The sequence below is a fragment of the Stegostoma tigrinum genome, chromosome 25 (assembly GCF_030684315.1).
Source record: "Stegostoma tigrinum isolate sSteTig4 chromosome 25, sSteTig4.hap1, whole genome shotgun sequence".
NCBI classification, from domain to species: Eukaryota; Metazoa; Chordata; class Chondrichthyes; order Orectolobiformes; family Stegostomatidae; genus Stegostoma; species Stegostoma tigrinum.
The window spans coordinates 21,378,145-21,400,540 of record NC_081378.1 but is presented as its reverse complement, the minus strand read 5'-3'; the positions used below and the strand labels follow the sequence as shown (position 1 = coordinate 21,400,540).

The 22,396-nt window shown below is 44.4% G+C and overlaps 1 protein-coding gene across 1 annotated transcript in view; it reads left to right on the top strand.

Annotated features, from left to right (window-relative positions):
• Window positions 1-22,396, top strand: part of drd4-rs (dopamine receptor D4 related sequence) — a 29,085-nt gene that overhangs the window by 1,501 nt on the left and 5,188 nt on the right. The window contains exons 2-3 of the mRNA XM_048554658.2: window positions 15,928-16,211; window positions 18,184-18,296. Coding sequence (XP_048410615.2) covers window positions 15,975-16,211; window positions 18,184-18,296 — 350 coding nt within the window. The 5' untranslated portion in view covers window positions 15,928-15,974. The remainder of the gene's footprint in view (window positions 1-15,927; window positions 16,212-18,183; window positions 18,297-22,396) is intronic.

The window sequence follows — 22,396 nt, the reverse complement described above, 5'->3', positions numbered from 1 at the left end:
CTTGCTCTGGCGGGATTTGAACCCTAGGTTTAAATCCAGAATCAGGACCATTAAAGGTGAGGCCATGAGGTTGATTGCTTTGTTTCTCCAATCCTGTGTTTGAATATTTATAGCCCCAAGGCAGTCCAGGCAATGTTTGGTTATTGGGCATGAGGTTCTGGATGGTTGAACAGTGAGAAGCCAGGCCCATGTCTATCTGGTGTACTTCACTACAAATTATCAGTTACATCCTGCTTCACAGACCTAGTCCTTGCCTTGCAGTGAATATATTGAGTGCCATGGTTCAGAGGTACTCAGGATAATTGAGATGCTTTAATCCAAGCTGAGTGCGGCTTTGTGATTAATTTAGAGAGTGATCAAAGGAGGTGGTTACTGGGCAGCAGGAGAATCAGAGGCTGTGAAGTACAAACATCATTATCAATGAAGAGGCAAATTAGAATTACAAATAGAACGGGAAGAAGGTTTTATGTAAAAGAGGTGTAACTGCAGATATCACATGGTCAGCATTGATAAATATCCATTTGGTTCTTTAGTGCATCAAGTGAATCTGAACTAAACAAAAACCTGCCTGTAAATCCCTTTTATAAATTCCTGCTTTTGGAATAAAACCAACCCGGTTCCTGGTTAAAACTCTGAGACAAATTCTGGACAAGGCCTTACACCTAGAACTCAGTGTCCGACCTGGGATGTCACTTTTTGGATGCCCATGTCGCTTTGCCTGTTTCAAATTTGGAAAGTTAGGCAAACATTGATGAAACCTTTCATTATCCCAGGGCAGTGACTTCAAACAGATTATGGAATTTGGATCTTAATTATTTGGAACTTGTGTCTCCTTTCTAACAGAGCTCACCATAACACCATAATTGCTTCTGCAATTTCTGGAATGCGGGAATGTATGAATGATTAAAGATTCAACAGGAGGCAGTCAGCCAGTCATTTTAGGTGTGTTCACTCCATTCACGCCAATTGTATGATCCTTTGATCCTCTGCCCTTCATCTCTCTGCCTATAAATTGGCTGGGACCTTCTGAGGATGTGTAAGGTGCTATAGAAACAGGGGTCCTGGTGCTCCAGATCTTTTGTCCATTTCCTATGTTTCTATCTCTTTTTTTCTGTTGCTGTCTCTTTATTGTTCTGTCTCTTCGCCTTTCCCTCTCTGTTCGTCTCTGACTGCCACTCGCTTTCTCTTCCTCACTAACTCTTTCTTTCTCAGTGCCTCTGCCTCTCATTCTAGCACTCATTGACACTCTGTCCCTGGCCTTTGTTCTTTGTTTTCTGCCATTTTCTCTTCATTCATCTTTCATTAATTTTCCTCTTCATTTTTCTCTTATTCTATCTCTCAGTGTCCATTCTTTTGACTTTCTTACTCCCTCCCCTGAAGGTCCTAACACCTCTCCCTCTCTCTCTCTCTCTCTCTTTCTCTCTCCCTTATTGGTTATGGAAAATAGAAATTTCTAGATGATAAACATTAAGTGTGGCTATTCATTAAACACATCTGCAACCATCTGGGTAGTCACATGATGATAATGGAGTTTTTGAATAATCATGAAAGTGAATGTTTATCAATGGACTCAGAGTGATAGGGAGCCAAGGTGAGAAATCCCCTCATACTGAAGGGATATAGGAATAGAGATAATGGGAACTGCAGATGCTGGAGAATTCCAAGATAATAAAATGTGAGGCTGGATGAACACAGCAGGCCAAGCAGCATCTCAGGAGCACAAAAGCTGACGTTTCGGGCCTAGACCCTTCATCAGAGAGGGGGATGGGGAGAGGAAACTGGAATAAATAGGGAGAGAGGGGGAGGCGGACCGAAGATGGAGAGTAAAGAAGATAGGTGGAGAGAGTATAGGTGGGGAGGTAGGGAGGGGATAGGTCAGTCCAGGGAAGACGGACAGGTCAAGGAGGTGGGATGAGGTTAGTAGGTAGATGGGGGTGCGGCTTGGGTTGGGAGGAGGGGATGGGTGAGAGGAAGAACCGGTTAGGGAGGCAGAGACAGGTTGGACTGGTTTTGGGATGCAGTGGGTGGGGGGGAAGAGCTGGGCTGGTTGTGTGGTGCAGTGGGGGGAGGGGACGAACTGGGCTGGTTTAGGGATGCGGTGGGGGAAGGGGAGATTTTGAAACTGGTGAAGTCCACATTGATACCATTAGGTTGCAGGGTTCCCAGGCGGAATATGAGTTGCTGTTCCTGCAACCTTCGGGTGGCATCATTGTGGCAGTGCAGGAGGCCCATGATGGACATGTCATCTAAAGAATGGGAGGGGGAGTGGAAATGGTTTGCGACTGGGAGGTGCAGTTGTTTGTTGCGAACTGAGCGGAGGTGTTCTGCAAAGCGGTCTCCAAGCCTCCGCTTGGTTTCCCCAATGTAGAGGAAGCCGCAGCGGGTACAATGGATGCAGTATACCACATTGGCAGATGTGCAGGTGAACCTCTGCTTAATATGGAAAGTCATCTTGGGGCCTGAGATAGGGGTGAGGGAGGAGGTGTGGGGGCAAGTGTAGCGCTTCCTGCGGTTGCAGGGGAAGGTGCCGGGTGTGGTGGGGTTGGAGGGCAGTGTGTAGCGAACAAGGGAGTCACGGAGAGAGTGGTCTCTCCAGAAAGCAGACAGGGGAGGGGATGGAATAATGTCTTGGGTGGTGGGGTCGGATTGTAAATGGCGGAAGTGTCGGAGGATGATGCGTTGTATCCGGAGGTTGGTAGGGTGGTGTGTGAGAACGAGGGGGATCCTCTTAGGGCGGTTGTGGCGGGGGCGGGGTGTGAGGGATGTGTTGCGGGAAATATGGGAGACGCGGTCAAGGGCGTTCTCGATCACTGTGGGGGGAAAGTTGCGGTCCTTAAAGAACTTGGACATCTGGGATGTGCGGGAGTGGAATGTCTTATCGTGGGAGCAGATGCGGCGGAGGCGGAGGAATTGGGAATAGGGGATGGAATTTTTGCAGGAGAGTGGGTGGCAGGAGGTGTATTCTAGGTAGCTGTGGGAGTCGGTGGGCTTGAAATGGACATCAGTTACAAGCTGGTTGCCTGAGATGGAGACTGAGAGGTCCAGGAAGGTGAGGGATGTGCTGGAGATGGCCCAGGTGAACTGAAGGTTGGGGTGGAAGGTGTTGGTGAAGTGGATGAACTGTTCGAGCTCCTCTGAGGAGCAAGAGGCGGCGCCGATACAGTCATCAATGTACCAGAGGAAGAGGTGGGGTTTGGGGCCTGTGTAGGTGCGGAAGAGGGACTGTTCCACGTAACCTACAGGCATAGCTGGGGCCCATGCGGGTGCCTATGGCCACCCCCTTAGTCTGTAGGAAGTGGGAGGAGTTATAGGAATAGTTTGTTGGGGTCAATAGATCCTTTAGAATCGTGACAGCAACCGTGTCACCTCCAACTTCCTGTTCTCGAGTGAGAAACATTGCGAGATTTAACGGAGTGGGTCAGAGTTCAGGTGGAAATGGAGAGAAGGTGACTGACAGACACTGAGAGGGTCAATACAGATAGAGGGTCAGAATTTAGTTACAAGTGAACAGAGAGTCAGAGGTGACAGAATGACAAGGTGAGACTGCAGCTAATCCCAACTCCTCAGGCTGCCTGCCACCTGCTCCTACATTTGACATGGTGATGATACATGGCAGTTACACAGACAGGTTTCACACTGTGACAACAAAAGGTTAAATTATTTTCATTACATTTCAGTGTGTGCAGGGGCTGGTAATTAAATCCACTTAATCTGACCATCACTAATCTATTTCTTCACCAATAATCACCTGGACAAACAGTACAGATAACGTTCTCACATTGAAATATTTCCAAACTGACTGTAGTTTACTCCTATCCATTATATGAGAAACCTTCTGCTGAAGAATCCCTGGAATCTGCTCCCCTCCTGAATATTCAATGCTCCACCGGATCTCTCTCGCATCACTCGGGAGGGGAGAGTCTTTGAACCTTGAGTCAGTGTCAGCAGGAGTTTTGTCAGTTATGGCTTCACTCAATATTAACGCTCATGCATCTACATTGGGCAGTGTTTGCCCTGTCTGATTTCTCCTGTTATTAACCTGGGGAACACTGGGTAATGGCTGGTTCCCTTCATGCGTCGATGGCAACATTGCCAACTGGAAACTTGCCGCTGATGATGAATAATGATTTTGCTGGTGCTGATATTGCTACAGCAGGGAACAAGCAGACAAGTTCCTCCATGAGTGTGTGTCACCTCTGCTTCCTTAGGCTAACCTAGAACTTGACATTTTAAGAGATCAGTTGGCATGCTTACCCGCACCAGCTGCTTTCTCAGTGAGGCTACACAACATGATTGCAGCAAATTGTTTAACCTGCTGAACCCTGGCACCCACTCAACGTACAGTGCTGTTATGGACTCTGCGACCTTCCTGCGCAATCCATGTCAAAACTATTTCATGGTACGTCATGATAAAGACAATAAATGTGAATGGGAATGGGTGCACTATCATCCTGTTTGTCATTGTGTCATCTCTGAAGTATATGGCACAGGGTTGGTGTAGTTCACTCCCTTTGCCCATACTGTGTGTGTGGGGCTTTTCAATGGGACAGGATAGACTATTAATGAGTTTATATTGAAGAGGCACTTGATGGTTTATTATTTATTGTATCCAGAGCCTTTGCTGTCATATAACATTGGTAGTCACTTATTTCTCCTCTCATTTCAACTTAATTTCTATTACTGTAAAGACATTTTATAGCTGCATCATTTCAATGCTAGGAGTTTGCTAGGTACTGTGCAGTATTTTCTGTGACTCTTTTTCTTCGGCTAAACTTTTCCACTAGATATCTCTAAATTTGCACTTCTTCATCTTAAAAATATTCTGAAACCTTCCTAAATCTGCAGCTCAGTTATAATTTATTTAATGGCTTCTTCACTATCATTTGCAGCTATGCCTCATGGATTCTAATCTTGATGGTCAAAATGCTCAAAAGAACTCTTTTTTACATTCCTTACCTTCCCTTCTTTATCTTTGTACATTTTCATAAAGTTATCCCTTTTTTCTTAGGAATAACTAACTTCTGGAGCCTTCGCTTGCTCCTTGAAGAGACTCCTTTGTGAAAGCCTTTTTCAGTGCCGCTGATATTTTTTCTCTCTTTTCCTAGCTTGTACTTTTCTCCCTGTACTTCTTACCAGCTTCCTGATGAAGGTTTGTCTTTGGAGTGCTGTTTTGTCCCCTAGCTGCTCCCACAGCCGCTGCACTCTCTCCTGGTCATACCATTTTAGCTGCTGAATGTCTGTACCTTCTTAAAGCAGTAATGGTCTTAAAGGCATAATTTTGCTTCTCTTCAAAACACTCTTTGTTCTGGTTCTTCTGGAGTTTTCTCCATGGAGTGTATCTGCTGCCTCTAACCCTTTGGGTAGGTGTTGGTTGAGGTAGTTTACTGCCATCAGCCTCCTTTTTCTATTCTGTATCTCGGACCTACCAGTTAGCATTGAGGACTGATCACTGGGGAGCCTACACAGGAGAGGCACTTACCTAAGTTAACAAGTTGGTTTATTGCGTGATAGTAATGAGTACCACTAACTTTCCTTGTCAGCTCTCAGGAGCTGAACAGAATACATCTGCTTCCAATGAAAGCTGGACTACAATTCTCTGTCTCCAATGTCTCCAATGTGATAAGTCTCATGTCTGTCGTCTGCAAGGTGTTAGAAAGGATTCCAAGGGATAGGATTTATGACCATCTGGAACAGCATGGCTTGATTAAATGCAGTCAACACGGCTTTGTGAGGGGCAGGTCATGCCTCACAAACCTTATCGAGTTCTTTGAGGATGTGACTAGAAACGTTGATGAGGGTCGAGCTGTGGATGTGGTGTATATGGACTTCAGTAAGGCATTTGATAAGGTTCCCCATGGTAGGCTCATTCAGAAGGTCAGGAGGAATGGGATACAGGGGAACTTAGCTGTCTGGATACAGAATTGGCTGGCCAACAGAAGACAGCGAGTGGTAGTAGAAGGAAAATATTCTGCCTGGAAGTCAGTGGTGAGTGGTGTTCCACAGGGCTCTGTCCTTGGGCCTCTACTGTTTGTAATTTTTATTAATGACTTGGATGAGGGGATTGAAGGATGAGTCAGCAAGTTTGCAGATGACACGAAGGTTAGAGGTGTCGTTGACAGTATAGAGGGCTGTTGTAGGCTGCAGCGGGTCACTGACAGGATGCAGAGATGGGCTGAGAGGTGGCAGATGGAGTTCAACCTGGATAGATGCGAGGTGATGCATTTTGGAAGGTCGAATTTGAAAGCTGAGTACAGGATTAAGGATAGGATTCTTGGCAGTGTGGAGGAACAGAGGGATTTTGGCGTGCAGATAGACAGATCCCTTAAAATGGCCACCCAAGTGGACAGGATTGTTAAGAAAGCATATGGTGTTTTGGCTTTCATTAACAGGGGGATTGAGTTTAAGAGTCGTGAGATCTTGTTGCAGCTCTATAAAACTTTGGTTAGACCGCAGTTGGAATACTGCGTCCAGTTCTGGTCGCCCTATTATAGGAAAGATGTGGATGCTTTAGAGAGGGTTCAGAGGAGGTTTACCAGGATGCTGCCTGGACTGGAGGGCTTATCTTATGAAGAGAGGTTGACTGAGCTCGGTCTCTTTTCATTGGAGAAAAGGAGGAGGAGAGGGGACCTAATTGAGGTATACAAGATAATGAGAGGCATAGATAGAGTTGATAGCCAGGGGCTAATTCCCAGGGCAGAAATGGCTAACACGAGGGGTCATAGTTTTAAGCTGGTTGGAGGAAAGTATAGAGGGGATGTCAGAGGCGGGTTCTTTACACAGAGAGTTGTGAGAGCATGGAATGCATTGCCAGCAGCAGTTGTGGAGGCAAGGTCATTGGGGACATTTAAGAGACTGCTGGACATGCATATGGTCACAGAAATTTGAGGGTGCATACATGAGGATCAATGGTCGGCACAACATTGTGGGCTGAAGGGCCTGTTCTGTGCTGTACTGTTCTATGTTCTATGTTCTATGTGTGTGATGCCGTCAAATTGGATAAAGTTCAGTGCAACATAAAAATTAACTCCTTCAGCTTCAGTACCCTGTACAGAATTTGGGAATAGCCTGTTAATCCATACACTGCAGTCTCATTCCTTAAAGTGTACTCTCATTCCCTGTTTATTCCATTGCTATATATTATCTGAAACCTGCCTACCCATGTTCTAATCTGTCTCTTCATAAAACTTTTTACATTCCTCATCTCATTTCACAAAAACTTCTTATTTTTGCTGTATAAGCAATCTTTGAGATTGTGCTGTCTATGCCCAAGAGCAAACCAAGCAAGTCTGCCAGGAATTAATGTTGATCTAGCACTTAATCTGTTGGACAAATTTATCAATTATCCTCTTTCATTCCCCTGCAGCCTAGAATCTGGTGAAATCTGTTTTAATGGAAAATTCCCCTTGTCATAATGGTAAACTGGTCATAATGGTAAGTGGTATGAAGAACGATATGGAATATCTATGAGGGACTTGGCCTGAACTTCCTCTTCATCCCTGAATGTGACTCCTTTCCTGAAATACAATGGAGTAACTTACCTTCACACTGTAGCTTCTGAGCCCATTGGAACATTTGGTTCAGTTGTCCCATTTTGGATTGAGGAACCTGGTCAGAAGTTCTTTGATATTGTCAAATACTTTGACGGATTAAAAGGTTTATCTTGAAACAATGTGGTAAATTGTTACACGCCCATATGAAGTGTTATGCCTGCTGCATCTCCCATTAGCATTCACAACAAGGCCACAATGGGGAAGGACAAGTGGGATTTACCTCGTTTATTTATACCAGCAATCACTTTCAAACTTCAAACAAGCCTCTGTTGCTTCTCTCTTTTAAACAGAGGCTTGTGCTTGGGAAATGTTACAGTTTGCTTTCTGACAGTGTTTTTGGAATGCTGATGTTCAAGTACTGGAGAAGGATAAATTTCCTGCAGTTAACTAAAAACCATTATCTTTGGCTTGCCATTCTCTGGCCATTTACTCTAACCCTAACCTTGGTCATTGTCTCAGGCTGAGCCACACTGTTTGTCAGCTTGCTGTCCAACTTGAGTCTAATTTGAGCTCCCTCCTCTGGCTCCATTCCATTTCTAAGGCTGCCCACCTCCATCTCTTAAACATTTACTCTTCAACTCAGTTGTGGTTCGAACGAGTACTCAAACCTCATGTATTTTTTTCCCATCTGACAACAATGTTGATTAAAAATCTCACGATTGCTTTTAAATCCTTCCATGGCCTCACTCTTCCCATCTCGCTTACCTCCTTCACTCCTCTGTGAACTCTCTACTCTGTTAACTCTGGCCTCTTTTACGTCCCAGTTTCCATTGCTCCCCAGTTGGTGACCATTCATTCAGCCGTTGTGGGCTCTACTTTCTGAAATTCCCTCCTCCAAACTCTTTGCTTCTCTCTCCACCTTCAGCCAGGTGTTTAAAACCCCCTTCCTTCACTACGCTTTTGGCACTGTTTTAATAATGCTAACACGCCTTGGTGTCAGATGAATGGTTGATTTATGCTCCAGTAGAGGGCCTGAGGAATTGCTCATGAATGCTAAATGGCTTGTGCAAATGCAAGTTAGTGTCAATAGTGTCAACTCTCTGGTCCTGCCCCCATGACCTTGACCTGTAAGGGCATTGGCTGCAGGAATGAGAGGTCACATCCTGGCAGGAAAGAACAGGCTGCTCAAAACTTGGGGAGGGGACCCATATTATCACTGCCCAGCTCTTCACTAACTTCATCAACCATGCTAGAGGGTTGTAGGGCTGGTGATTCTCTTAAAACCGGAACGGGTTGTGAAAACTGTAAATCAAGAACAAAAACAGAAGTTGCTGGAAAAGCTCAGCAGGTCTGGCAGCATCTATGAAGAGAAAATCAAAGTTGATGTTTCGGGTCTGGTGACCTTTCAACAGAACTGTTCTGAGGAAGGGTCACTGGACCCGGAACGTTAACACCGATTATTTCCTTCACAGATGCTGCCAGACCTGCTGAGCTTTTCCAGCAACTTCTGTTTTTGTTGGTGATTCTCTTATTTTGAGGTCTGGTGGTTTCCATCCATCATTAGGGGAATTTTAAAAAAATGAAAGCGGTTTTACATCTGGACAGTCACATCTGGTTTGAGTCGAACTGAGCTTCAGTGACAAAAGATCAGTTCCCTGTTTTACACGCCACTCAATACTTTTCCACAGATGAGCAGCATGCTGATGATTTATCATCTTCTGGTCTGGTGGATATGACAAAGACCAACTTCATCCCGAGGTCATAAGTGAAATGGACAGGAATTCCTGGTCATCCAGAAGAACCTGTTGTGTGTGAAAGAATAAGCGAGACGGGGAAAGTGTGAAGTGGAATGGGAGAGGAAGGAAGGAGAGGTAAATAAAAAGGGGGAAGGAGGAGGGAGATGGACAGAGAAAGGTAGAAGAGGAAAGGGCTGAGGATGAAGGATGAAGGAGGAAACAGAAGGAAAGGGAAGGAGAGAGACGCAAGCAAAAAGGAGGCAGACAGAAAGGCAAAGATGGAGAGGGAAGCGGGAGGGAGAGCAAGGCATAAACATAGACAAAATCAGCAAGAAAAAGGAGAAAGAGAAGATAAAGGGGAGAGAGAGATGACAGAATGAGAGGGAAGGGTAAAGACAAAATGAGAGGGAGAGAGAGAGACCGAGTGATGAGGAGAGAGAGACTGTGTAAAAGTGAGATGGAGAAAGACAGGGAAAAACAGAGGGTGGGATTGAGGGAGGGCAAGCTATAGCTAGCTAGCATTCTGCACATACGGTGAGTAGGAGGAGCTATCAAGCTGTGAATATTCCTGGTCTCTGGCAGCACTATCTAGCACTTGCTCCAACGGCACTGATAGAAAGCTTCACTCACTAAGTGCCCAGCATTACTGCAGACAGCTCCTGGATGATGGGCATTGTCAGAAGAACACACTTCCATTAAGCATCAGTTTCCTACAGCTTAATCTGCAAAAGGAACTTTGGTGAGATTTCTGGTCTGTGATTAACCTGTGGATCTGCAATAGTTTCATTAGAGTTCTAAACCGGCCCCAGCTCACAGATCCTGTAAACCTCGACTCTATTGCATTTGCTGAGGGGCCAAGTACTTCCCATTGGAGCCTGTGGGGACAGGTACTTGATGCTGGAGGTTGTGAACAGTAGCGAGACAAGGAAGAAGGGGGAGGCAGAGAGCGGGGGAAGGAAAAGGGACGCTGCAGAAGAAGGTTTACCCAGCTGACGTTTGTGGGAACAGGAAGTCTTTATTGGAGTCTGTGAGGTGTAGGACCCTAGGCTGGAGTCTGTGAGGAATCGGTATGTCTGCTGGGGTCTGTGGGAAGTAAGTATCTCTGCTGGGGTCTGTGGGGAATCAATACCTCAGGCTAGAGTCTATGGGGTTTTAGTATCTTGGCTGGAATCTGTGGGGAGTAGGTCTCTCTGCTGGGGCCTGTCAGAAGCAGACACTCTCTATCACTGCTGTGGACAGAATATGTCAAACATTAATCTAAATTTTTTGAGGTTTACTCAAAGATTCTGCATCTTTTTATAACTGGTTCTAACTTGGGATTATACATTTTATCAGAGACACAGAGAGGGTCTGGATGTTTCAGGTCCCAGACAGATTGTAGCTGTAAACACTGCATCAAGACCCTCACCCTAATCTTCACTTACTATCAGCCCTCCTGCGGTCAGTGGGTGTGCCTCCTGGTCAAACATTGGTACTGTTTGGTTGGGTCTCTGTTTTATGCTCTGAGTGTGCTTGCGAGACTGTATTTTAATGCTTCTCTATGAGCCATTTTTGCTTCCCTCTCACTCTTCACAGGCTGCATCCTTAGGAGGCTGTAGCTTATTCTATGTTAATGTTTGTGGAGATTTAAATCCGTATTTTTAGTCATATGGAGGAACCTTCCTTAAAAATTGCAGCTTAACCTTTGAGAAATTCTAGGCTATTATCATCTGTGTTTCAATTGATATTCTCCTAACTATTGTTATTATTGATATCTTATCAACCCAATTCAGTCTGGGAGCTGAGCTAACTCCCACAGAACCATGCAACCAACTGGCTTTAATTTACAGTTTCACACTCCGCTTGGAATTAGAGGATGTCAGAATAGGAGGAGGCTGTTCATATTAAGATGAGTTCCTTTGTAGAGCTACCTCCTTAATCCCCCTCTTTCCGTAAAGTCCTATAAATGTTTTCTCTTCCATGTTTCTTTTGACTTTCTTTCCAGAGTTGCTGTTCTTTCTTTGAGGTGCAAAAGCTCAAAAAAAAAGGTCAGTGAACAATACCTAACGAAGGAAGTTCAGGATTATATAAGATTAAAAGAAAAGGCCTAACACAATTCCAGAAATAGCAGTAAATGTGAGGATTAGGAGGCTTTTAGATTGCCAACAACAGGGGATAAAGAAACTGATAAGAAAAGGCAGAATAAAATATAAACACAATCTAGCAAAAAGGAACAGAGAAATGGATAGTAAAAGCTTCTTTAGGCATGTAAAAAGGAAACCTTTGACTAAAACAAATGTGGGTCCATTACAGGAAGAGTAAGAGGAATTTCTAATGGGCTGGAGTTAAATAGCAGAGAAGCTAAATGATCTGTTTTGAGTCAGGAAGATACAGATATTTCCTTGAACTAGAGATCCAACTGATAAGGGAGAATGGGGAGTTGAAGGAAATTAACATTATTGTAAGAAAATTGACCTAGAGAAATTAATAGGGCTGAAAGTTGATTAATCTCCAGGATTTGATATTTTACATTCCAGAGTATTGAAGAACTAGTTATAGAGCTAGAATGGTGATTTATTCCAAAATTCTATAACTTCTACAATAATCCCTATGGATTTGACAGTAGCAAATGTTACTCCATCATTCAGGAAGGGAGCAAGAGGGAGTGCAAGGAAATGCAAACCTGTTAGCCTTATATTATCTGTAAGACTTTGCTATAAACGATGTGATAAGCAGACGCTCGGAAAATAGTAATCTGACTGAGCATAGTCAGCATGGATACACAAATAAGAAATTATGTTTGATATAAGACATCATGTTTGAAGACGTTACCAACAGAATTGATGAAGCAAAGTCAGTGGACATTTCATTCTTAGATTTGCAGGAAGCTTTTGATAAAGTTATTCACGGGAGGCTGGTTAGAAAAATTAAAGCACACAGAATAGGAGGTAATTTACTGGCCTGGATTAATGGTTGGATAACAAACAGAGAACTGAGAGTAGGAACGATAGGGTTGTTCTCATGTTGGCAGGTCGTGTGGCTAGTGGGGTACCACAAGGATCAAGACTTGGGCCCCAGCATTTCGCAATATTTATCAATAGCTCAAAAGTGGGGACCAAATGTAATATTTCTGAATATATGGATAATACAAGGCTAAGTGGAAATGTATATTGTGAAATTGATAGATTCCTGGTTACTAATGGTGCATGGGGTTTTAGGAACGGGATACATAAAGGTATTGAAATGGTTAGCAGCCAGGATCATGATTTCACAGAACTAGATTTCACATTGAATGACAGAGCAGGCTTAATGGGCTGAATGGCCCATACCTGTTTTATGTTTCTATCTGCTGCCTTTCAGATAATCTATTTAACATCATAATAATGCACTGTGTAAGGAAAAGTGCTTTATTCCCCCTGGTCCATTTTTGCCAGTCTCCTTGAATCTGTGTTGATAGTTTTTAGTTCCTCTGCCACTGGAAGCATTTTCTGCCTATTTAACATGTTCCATGATCCTGAATGGCTGTATCAAAGCTCCCCTTCACCAGCTCCGCTCTAAAGTGAGCCAGTTCTTCTCTCTTCTCCAACCACATCTCCTATTATTTCCACATAATTGAACCCTCATCCCATCTTTCGAAATCCACCCAAAAACCACATGAAATCCTTGGTTTTCTTTGGGTGCAGATTTGAAACCAATAATCCAATTGAGACTTAACCAGTGGTTTGTTAAGATTTGGCATAATTTCATTGCTTTTGTAGCCGATGCGTCTGTTGATAAATCTCAGGAACCCAATACCTTCAGTTAAAGTTTTCTCAACTTGTCTCATGTCACCTTGAAGTATGTGTGTATGTGCATCAATACCATTCCCCCAGCCCTGCTGTCTGTATTGTTGCATCCTTTTCATTCTGTGTTACTTAGTTTAAATTGCCTCTCCTCATTCTTCCTATTAAAGTGATCAAAAGGATTGTGTTGCCTGTGAGTGTTTCATATGAAATGGAATGCATGCAAGTGAGGAGAATGAACAGTGGCAACAGTGTTGGGTGAGAGAGAGGTGGCATGTGAAAGCAACATGAGACAACAGTGTGACAATAACACGTGACAGTGGGGGTGTCATGCTGGGCTGTGATTTGAGCTATAATCCATTTGACAAGTTTTGCATTTTTTTTGCAAAAATATTTTGTTCTCCCTTCTCAAAGTGCTCCCACTTACTTATAGAATCAAGAACAACAACCCTGTCTGACATCCCCTCTCCCTAACCCAGGACAGTGGTGAATGATCAGGAGCAGGAACGTTGACTCTTTCTCTCCCCCGGTTGTGTTTCTCTCACTGCCTCTTAGGAAAGCAGAAACACTGTTGATTCTTTGGAAAAGAACATGTGTTTCTGTTCTTGTCTTGAAGCTGGCCATCCGTTTCAAATGGAAGTCTTTAACTCTTTGGCACAGCAGGAAAAACAATCAGTGAAATCCATGATAGAGACCGTTTGAACTGCAGATGCTGTAAATCAGGAACAAAAACAGAAGGTGCTGAAAATGCTCAGAAGTTCTGAGGAAGGGTCACTGGACCTGAAATGTTATCTCTGACATTTTCTTCACACATGCTGCCAGACCTGCTGAGCAGTGGTATCCATGAAAGGCCCATTGGCAGGAATCGCACATTAGGTACTAAGCTTAGAGACACTAATTCCAGAACTCCATCAGTCACAGTTATCAGAACTCCTTGGATTAAACCCAAAGGTAAAACTTCTACAGTAGGAGACAAGGTTAGATCTTTCAGTGTACAAATAGGAGTAACTTCTCCCATGTGCCCCAAATTGGCAATTGCATTTAAACTACACCTTCCCCAATTAAATAGTGCAACTACATTTTCAGAAGTCAAAACAAGTCACATTGTAGAACTTTGTGAGGTGGGAGTTCCTGACGATGGCCATGTTGGGTGACCGGTAGTGGGCATTTGAAGAATGGAGGCCCAGACTGAGTTGGCACCTTTTCTTTTATTCCCTTGTGGGACACGAGTGCCACTGGCATTTACTGCCCATCTCTAGCTGCCTTTGTGAAGGGGACAATCAGATGACTCCTTGAACCACTGCAGTCCATATGCTGTAGATGGACCCATAATGCTGCTACAAGAGGGATTTCCAGGATTTTGACACAATGACTCTGTAGGAACAGTGATATATTCAGGACGGTGAGCAGCTTGGAGGGGAACTTGCATTGGTGGTGTTTCCATGTATCTGCTCCCCTTATCCTTCTAGCTGGTGGTGGTCATGGGTTTGGAAGGTGCTGTCTAAGGAGCCTTGGTGAAGAACTGTAGTGCATCTTGCAGAGTACACACTGCTGTTACTGAGCATTGGTAGTGGGGGGAGTGGATGCTGGTGGATGTGATGCCAAACAAACTATTTTGCCCTGGATGGTGTCAAGCTTCTTGAGGGTGGTTGGGGCTGTGCTCATCCAGGCAGTGAGGAGTATTCTATCACAATCTGGGCTTGCGCCTTGCAGACTTTGGGGAGTCAGAAGGTGAATTACTCACTTCGGTATTCCTAGCCTCTGACCTGCTCTTGCGGCCACTGTATTTCTATGGCTAGACCAGTTCAGATTCTGGTCAGTAGTAACCCCCAGGATGTTGATGTTTACATTGTTTAAAAGGTGTCATCAGCCATGGAGCCACTGAGCCAATAAGATAGTGATAGCTCCTTTGGATATGACAAGAGGATTAAGTGGGAGGGGTACTGACCCACTGTGTTCAATGCAATGTGACATATTGAGTGCTTACAGTTGAAGAACAAAATGTCACATAGATTTTCCACCCCAGGACATGTTTATACTTGGAAAAAAAGTGAAAAGGTGAAAACCTGGATGGTTGAACTACTTGGGACATTTGGACATTTAATGAAAAAACAGAAGCCTGAACAGCCGAAAACAAAAGTGGCTCACGTGACAGTGGGCAGGATCCAGGTTAAATAGGGAGGAATGGTGATTGGAACAGTGCAGCCTTCACCTCCTTCTGGGAGTGGGCCTGAAAGGTTTCACCTGGTCAGTCAAAGCAGAGGGAGAACTGCTTGTAGAGTTGTATGTGTTGAATGGGGAATAAGTGGCACTCCAACACATATTCCTCTGCGTCTCTGTTTTCTCTGGATGGTCTTCCTAAGAGATGAACTCAAGTTCTGTTCCCCCGGTTGAGGTGGTTTTCAGAAATAGCATGCAATGAACTGAAGGCCCTCTTTCTGACTGTACCCTCTGGTCTTTCGATAAGTTGTTGGCTTCATATCACAGGATGCTTAGTAATATCATTCTGTATGATATCACACTGCGGAATATCACACAGTGACAACATCCAGGTGTCCCACAGTGAAATATCACTGTGTGATATCCTAGTGTGATACCTCACTGTTTGATAGATATTCCACTGTGTGATTTCCCACCTTGTGTATCTCCCACTGTGTGATATCCCACAGCATGATATCACACTGCGTGATATCCAACTGTGTGATACCTCACTATGTGATACCTCATTGTGTAATATCCACTGTGTGTTATCCATTACCCCAATATGAGATACACAAGGTGGGCTACCCTAATGTTGTTATCCTGATCTGCATTAACTCATTGTGGGTTGCCCCAGTTGGCAATATCCCAACGTGCAATATCCGAATGTGAATTACCCCAACTTGCCTTACCTTAACATGCATTGGCCTAGCCTGAACTGAATGCTTTGTTTCTTTTCAGATGGTCCTGAAGTGTGGCATTAACAGTGAGGACTTGATTATTTGACCATGTCCAATGGAACGGTGAATAGGACTCATGGGGTTGGCAGTTCTCAGCACAATTACCTTGCACTTGTGTTTGGTGTGCCACTAATAGTAGCCATCATCCTGGGCAATGTCCTGGTGTGCCTCAGCGTGCTGATTGAGAGATCCTTGAAGACAGCGACGAACTACTTCATCGTCAGCCTGGCTGTAGCAGATTTACTTCTTGCTGTTCTTGTCCTGCCGCTCTTCATGTACACTGAGGTAAGGAATCTGTACCATCACCAATGAAATGATTCATGAGCAATGCTCAGGGTAATGCTTAACCATTTTCAACTGTTTCATCAATGCTGTTACCTCTAGTCTAAGGTCAGAGCTGGGCATGTTTGTTGTCAATTGTATTGTGTTTAGTTACATTTATAACCACGCAGATACTGAAGCAGCTTGGCCTACTTACTGCAAGATCTGGACAGCACTCAGACCAGACTGATGGTGGGCTGTTTACACCCTGTGCCACCTATGTTCCAAGCAATGACAAACTCCAATAAAAGAGAGAGCAATTATTCCCCTTAGTTAGCAACACAAATGCCATGATTACCAGAGGTGATGAGGGCTAATCTGTGCTAAATTGACAAAAATGCTTAAAATGTTTAACGTCTCTATATACATATATGTCTATGTAAGTTTTTTGGGTGTTCTGCCAAACATTCGCAGTGACAATGACTACATGTCTGCTGTAAGCAGGCTACATTAAAGTGCCTTCATTAATCAATGGTACTTCCAGGGCAGGTACAGCACAGATTAAATACCGAATAAAATTCCCACTACACTATCATAGCAAAATTACCCAGGTCAGGTACAGAACAGAAAGACAGATGGGAGCGACAGCAGGTAAAACGTAAAGTACCTGGCAGATACATAAACAAAAAAAGAGAAAACCAGAAGGGCTATGGAATGGAGCTAGGAAGGGATGTATGAGTTTGGTGTATTTACAGCAAATCCAAGTCTGAACATCACCATGAGGTAGGCTTCTGCCACGGCCCCATTTAAATATAGGGAGCTGGTTGAGTGTGAGGGATATAAACCACTGACTAGTCTAACTAGAAGAGCCTTGTCATTAACAAGATATAGTTTAAATTTTGTTAGCAACTAGTTATAGGTTACATTGAAATAACAGACATTGGACAGAGACAATGAGGAGGACCTAGATGTTACTGTTCACTTCGTAAAGATCCTAAGCTGTGTTGACACTGAGTCTAAATAACATTGTTGTATAGGGTAGTGCTTAAGGCACGCCTCAATATTAAGTCTTACAGCTCTGATGCCCTTATCTCACAAAGATAACCTCACAGAAAATGACATTGAAGTGGCTGAAATATATTTACTTTGCCCCAATACATACCAAGGAGACTGCCCACCAACAACCAAGTAACCAATGATTCAGATGCATTAAAAATGGGAAGTTTCAAAATAGAAGTTCATTTGGTCAGAGAAATCAGACTTATGTTTCATTGGTAACCTACAGCTAACCAGCTTCTAATTAGATCCTTCAGCTATAACCTTTCTCTCCATGTTCTCCAATCCCAACTGCTCTGCATCTATTATCTTCTTTCATTCCTACAACAAGAACAAAGAAGAGCATTGGACTCTTCAATCCCATTTTCATGATCTCCAATATCTCTTTCCTTTCTACTCACTTTCTCTCCACTTTATCTAATCCCCTGACCACAATGTCTTTCAAAGCTTTCTCTCTCCAGCCACATTTGTAATGATCTCCTGCCCTGACTGACTTGCGAACTGCCCTTACTTGAGACACTGACCATTGCCCAAGAGCTGTCCATGTACAGGACATGGCTAGGCATGCAAGGACCCTCCAATGACCAGGAACAAGGAATAGAACCTAGAAAGGTTTTGGATAATGCTGTTACTGTGTGTAACCTGTCGGATTCCACCAGCCTGGGACATTCCTAATGTCCAGCAACTACCAAAGTTTTAGCAGCACGTTCCACCTTCCCATTCCAGAAGGTTCCATGACGAAGCTTCATTTTTGTTCTTGTTGTAGGAATGAAAGAAGATAATAGATGCTAGCTCCTGACTACCATTAAATAGTTGGGCCTCTATTTTGGACATGCCTTGTTCTTTTATCTCAGTCACTTGTCATGTTAATGTGAATGTCCCACTGACTGTGTTTGTGCTACTTGGGTTGTTTCAATCTCAATGCATCTTTTTTTTCCAGTTTCAGGGAGGGATTTGGACTCTGAACATCTTCCTGTGTGATGCATTAATGACAATGGATGTGATGCTTTGCACAGCTTCCATTTTCAACCTCTGTGCGATCAGTGTTGACAGGTTTGTATAAGCATTCACATCTCCTGTCAGCCTCACCTGTAGGCTGTCTCCAGTAAGTCCCACATCAAGAAACTGAGTATACAATTGAGCATCCAAAACAGAATTTGAAAGTGAACATTACACTTGATCAGTTTCATTGAATTATTTGAAGAAACACAGAAATGGTAGATAAGGGTGATGTAGTTGATGCAATGTGTCTGGATTTATTGAAAGGTTTTCAATGAGTTGTGCAGTCAGCATGTAGCAAAGGCCAGATACATGAAGCAAGGAACAAACAGAATGGATAGCAAGCAGAACAGAAAACTATCGTATTAATGCCAATTACTTGGAATGGCAAATGTTGCTCTACAAGGATTGCATTGGAACTGTTATTTCTCACAATTTACACAAATAATCTGCACGGAGGAATCAGAATGGCGCTGTGATTGGTTGGCTAGCCAAGACGGTTTGTTCATTTGCAAACATTTCATTACCCTGCTGGGTAACATCATCTGTGCAGCCTCTGATGAAGCGCTGTTGTGTTTTCCTGCCTGGTATCTAAACTTTGGGGTCTGTTGCATTTGATTACCACATTTCCAGTTTCTCTTCTCAGCAGTGTAAATATAGGATCTAGTTCTATGTATTTATTGATGGCCTTCTTGGTGGAGAACCGGGCCTCTGGGGATTCCTGTGTTTGTCTATGTTTCGCTTGTCCTAGGATTCTGATGTTGTCCCAATTGAACTGGTGGTTCTATTGTCTGTGTGCATGGAGATCAGTGAGTCTCACCTCACCGCCCGCTTCTATCTCCTTCCCAAAATCCACAAACCTGACTGCCCTGGTCGACCCATTGTCTGCGCCTGCTCCTGCCCCACCGAACTTATCTCCACCAATCACGACTCCATTTTCTCCCCCTTGGTCCAGGAACTCCCTACCTCCGTCCATGACACCACCCAAGCTCTTCACCTCCTCCAGAACTTCCAACATCTCATCTTTACCATGGATGTCTGGTCCCTATACCTCTACATTCCCCATGAAGATGGCCTAAAGGCCCTCCACTTCTTCTTGTCCCGCAGGCCCGATCAGTCCCCCTCCATTCACACCCTCATCCGCTTGGCTGAACTTGTCCTCACCCTCAACAACTTCTCTTACAATTCCTCCCACTTCCTACAGACAAAGGGGGTGGCCATGGGTACCTGCATGGGCCCAAGCTATGCCTGCCTCTTTATAGGTTACGTGGAACAATCCCTCTTCCGTACTTACACTGGCCCTATCTCCCACCTCTTCCTCCGTTACATTGATGACTGTTTCGGCGCCGCCTCGTGCTCCCACGAGTAGCTCGAACAGTTCATCCACTTCACCAACACCTTCCACCCCAACCTAAGTTCACCTGGACTATCTCTGATACCTCTCTCTCCTTCCAGGACCTCTCTGTCTCCATCTCTGGCATCCACCCGGAAACCAATATCCATTTCAAACCTACCGACTCCCACAGCTACCTAGAATACACCTCCTTCCACCCACCATCCTGCAAAAAGGTCATTCCCTATTCCCAATTCCTTTGCCTCGGCAGCATCTGCTCCCAAGATGAGGCATTCCACTTCTGGACATCCCAGATGTCCTCTTTTTTCAAGGACCGCAACTTCCCCTCCACAGTGATCGAAAATGCCCTTAACTATGTCTCTCACATTTTCCGCAACTCATCCCTCACGCCCCCTATCCTCAATAATAACCAAAACAGAATCCCCCTCGTCCTCACGTATCACCCCACCAACCTCCGAATCCAACGCATCATCCTCAGACACTTCCGCCATCTGCAATCCGACCCCACTGCCAAAGACATTTTTCCCTCCCCACCCTTACCCGCCTTCTGAGGGACCACTCTCTCTGTGACTCCCTTGTCCGATCCACACTCCCCTCGAGCCCCACTACCTCTGGTACTTTTCCCCTGCAACCGCAGGAGGTGCTACACCTGCCCCTACACTCCCCCCTCACCCCCATCCCAGGCCCTAAGAAGACCTTCCACATCAAACAGATGCTCATCCGCACATCTGCCGTGGCATACTGTGCCCACTGTTCCCATTGTGGCCTCCTCTACATCAACCCAAGTGGAGGATTGGGGACTGCTTTGCGGAACACCTATGCTCAGTTTGCTACAAACAACTGCACCTCCCAGTCGTGAGCCATTTCAACTCCCCCTCCCACTCCTTAGATGACATGTCCATCCTGGGCCGCCTCCAGTGACACAACGATGTCACCCGAAAGCTGCAGGAACAGCAACTCATATTCCGCTTGGGAACCTTGCAGCCCAAGGGTATCAATGTGGACTTCACAAGCTTCCCTTCCCTGACCACATCCCAAAACCAGCCCAGCTTGTCCCCGCCTCCCTAACCATTCTTCCCACCTCAAGCCCCACCCCTATCTCCTACCCACCAACCTCATCCCGCCTCCTTGGCCTGTCTGTCCTCCTGGACCGGCCTATCCCCTCCCTAACTCCCCACCTACATTCACCTTCACTGGCTCTAACCCCGCCTCTTTGACCTGTCTATCTCCTCTCCACCTATCTTCTCCTCTATCCATCTTCTTTCAGCCTCCCCCCTCTCCCTAATTATTTCAGATTCCTCTTCCCCTTCCCTATTTCTGAGGAAGGGTTTCGACCCGAAACGTCAGCTTTCCTGCTCCTCTGATTCTGCTTGGCCTGCTGTGTTCATCCAGCTCCATACCGTGTTATCTCAGATTCTCCAGCATCAGCAGTTCCTACTATCTCACCAAAAATGGTGATACTTGTTAAAAAAGGTCATTAGTAAATAGTCACTGGCATTCATTTCTAAAGGGACAGAATTGAAAAGACGGTAAGTTATGTTATGTTCGTATAGAGGGAGTTGTGGACAGTTGAGAATATAAGAGTTTGGAGTTGGAGTGAACCACACAATCCCTAGATGGTGCTCTGCTGTTCAATGTGATCACTGCTCATCTTTACGTTCAGCTCCACTTTCCTGCCTGCTCGCTATATCCTTTCATTGGTCATATCGATCTGGCTCAGCCTTAAATATAATTCACATACGGAGAGTCCACAATACTCTGGGGCATGGAATACCAAAGATTCACAACACTTTGCATGAAGAAAATTCTCTTCAACTTAGTCCAATATACTTGGCCCCAAATCCCCGGCCGGGATCCCAACCAGTGAAAATAATCAGGACGTAAATATCAATGAGGTCACCCATCATTCTTCTAAATGCCAGAGACTATGGACCCAATTTATTCAGCTCCTCATCTCAGGGCTACCCCTCATTGCAGAGGGCAATCTACTGGACCTTCACTGTACTAGCTTGAGGCATTAGCTTAGCTGGTTAGACAGTACTATGTAGATCTGATTAAACCAACAGTCTTCAAGTGTTGCTCCTGTGGACTGAGGCTCTGTGTCCTCACCCTACTCTTGTCCTTAATATGTCTATGTCCTTAGTATACACTAACCAGCTGAGTCTGTGTTTGATCTCCATGCTATTAAAAATGTGGATGTACAAGAAGAGGCTCGAAAACATTTTAAAAAGTTAGGGTGACTTTGTCCAGGGTTGACCTGATAGAGACCTTTAAAATTATAAAAGAATTTCATAGAGCAAACATAGAAAAGATATTTCCACTTGTGGGAAGACTAGAACCAGGGGCCAAAAGATATTGATGAATAAATACAAGAGAAAATTTCAGAGGAATGTCTTTACACAGAGACAGTGGTTTGAATATAGAACTGGTTCCCTCAGAGAATGGTTGAGGTGAATAGAAAGGATGCAATAAATACAAAGAAAGGTATGCTATGGTATGTTAGATGAAGAGGATTGTGAGGAGGCTCAAAGGGGCCATAAACATTGATATTGGTCAGTTGGGCCAAGTGTCTTATTTCTGCACCGCCGTTACTAGATAACACTTCCTAAGCTAAAATTCTCCAATTTACCTGTCTTCTAGGGCAGTGGTTTTCAGCCAGTATTGTGCAGCTCACTGCTGGGCTGTGTGAACTGTCTAAATGTGCTGTGAAATTTTGCACAAAGGTAATGAAAATCAATGTCAAACAAATATTGTTTCATCTTAAACAATGTTCCAGCTGAACAAAATTACAACTCATGAA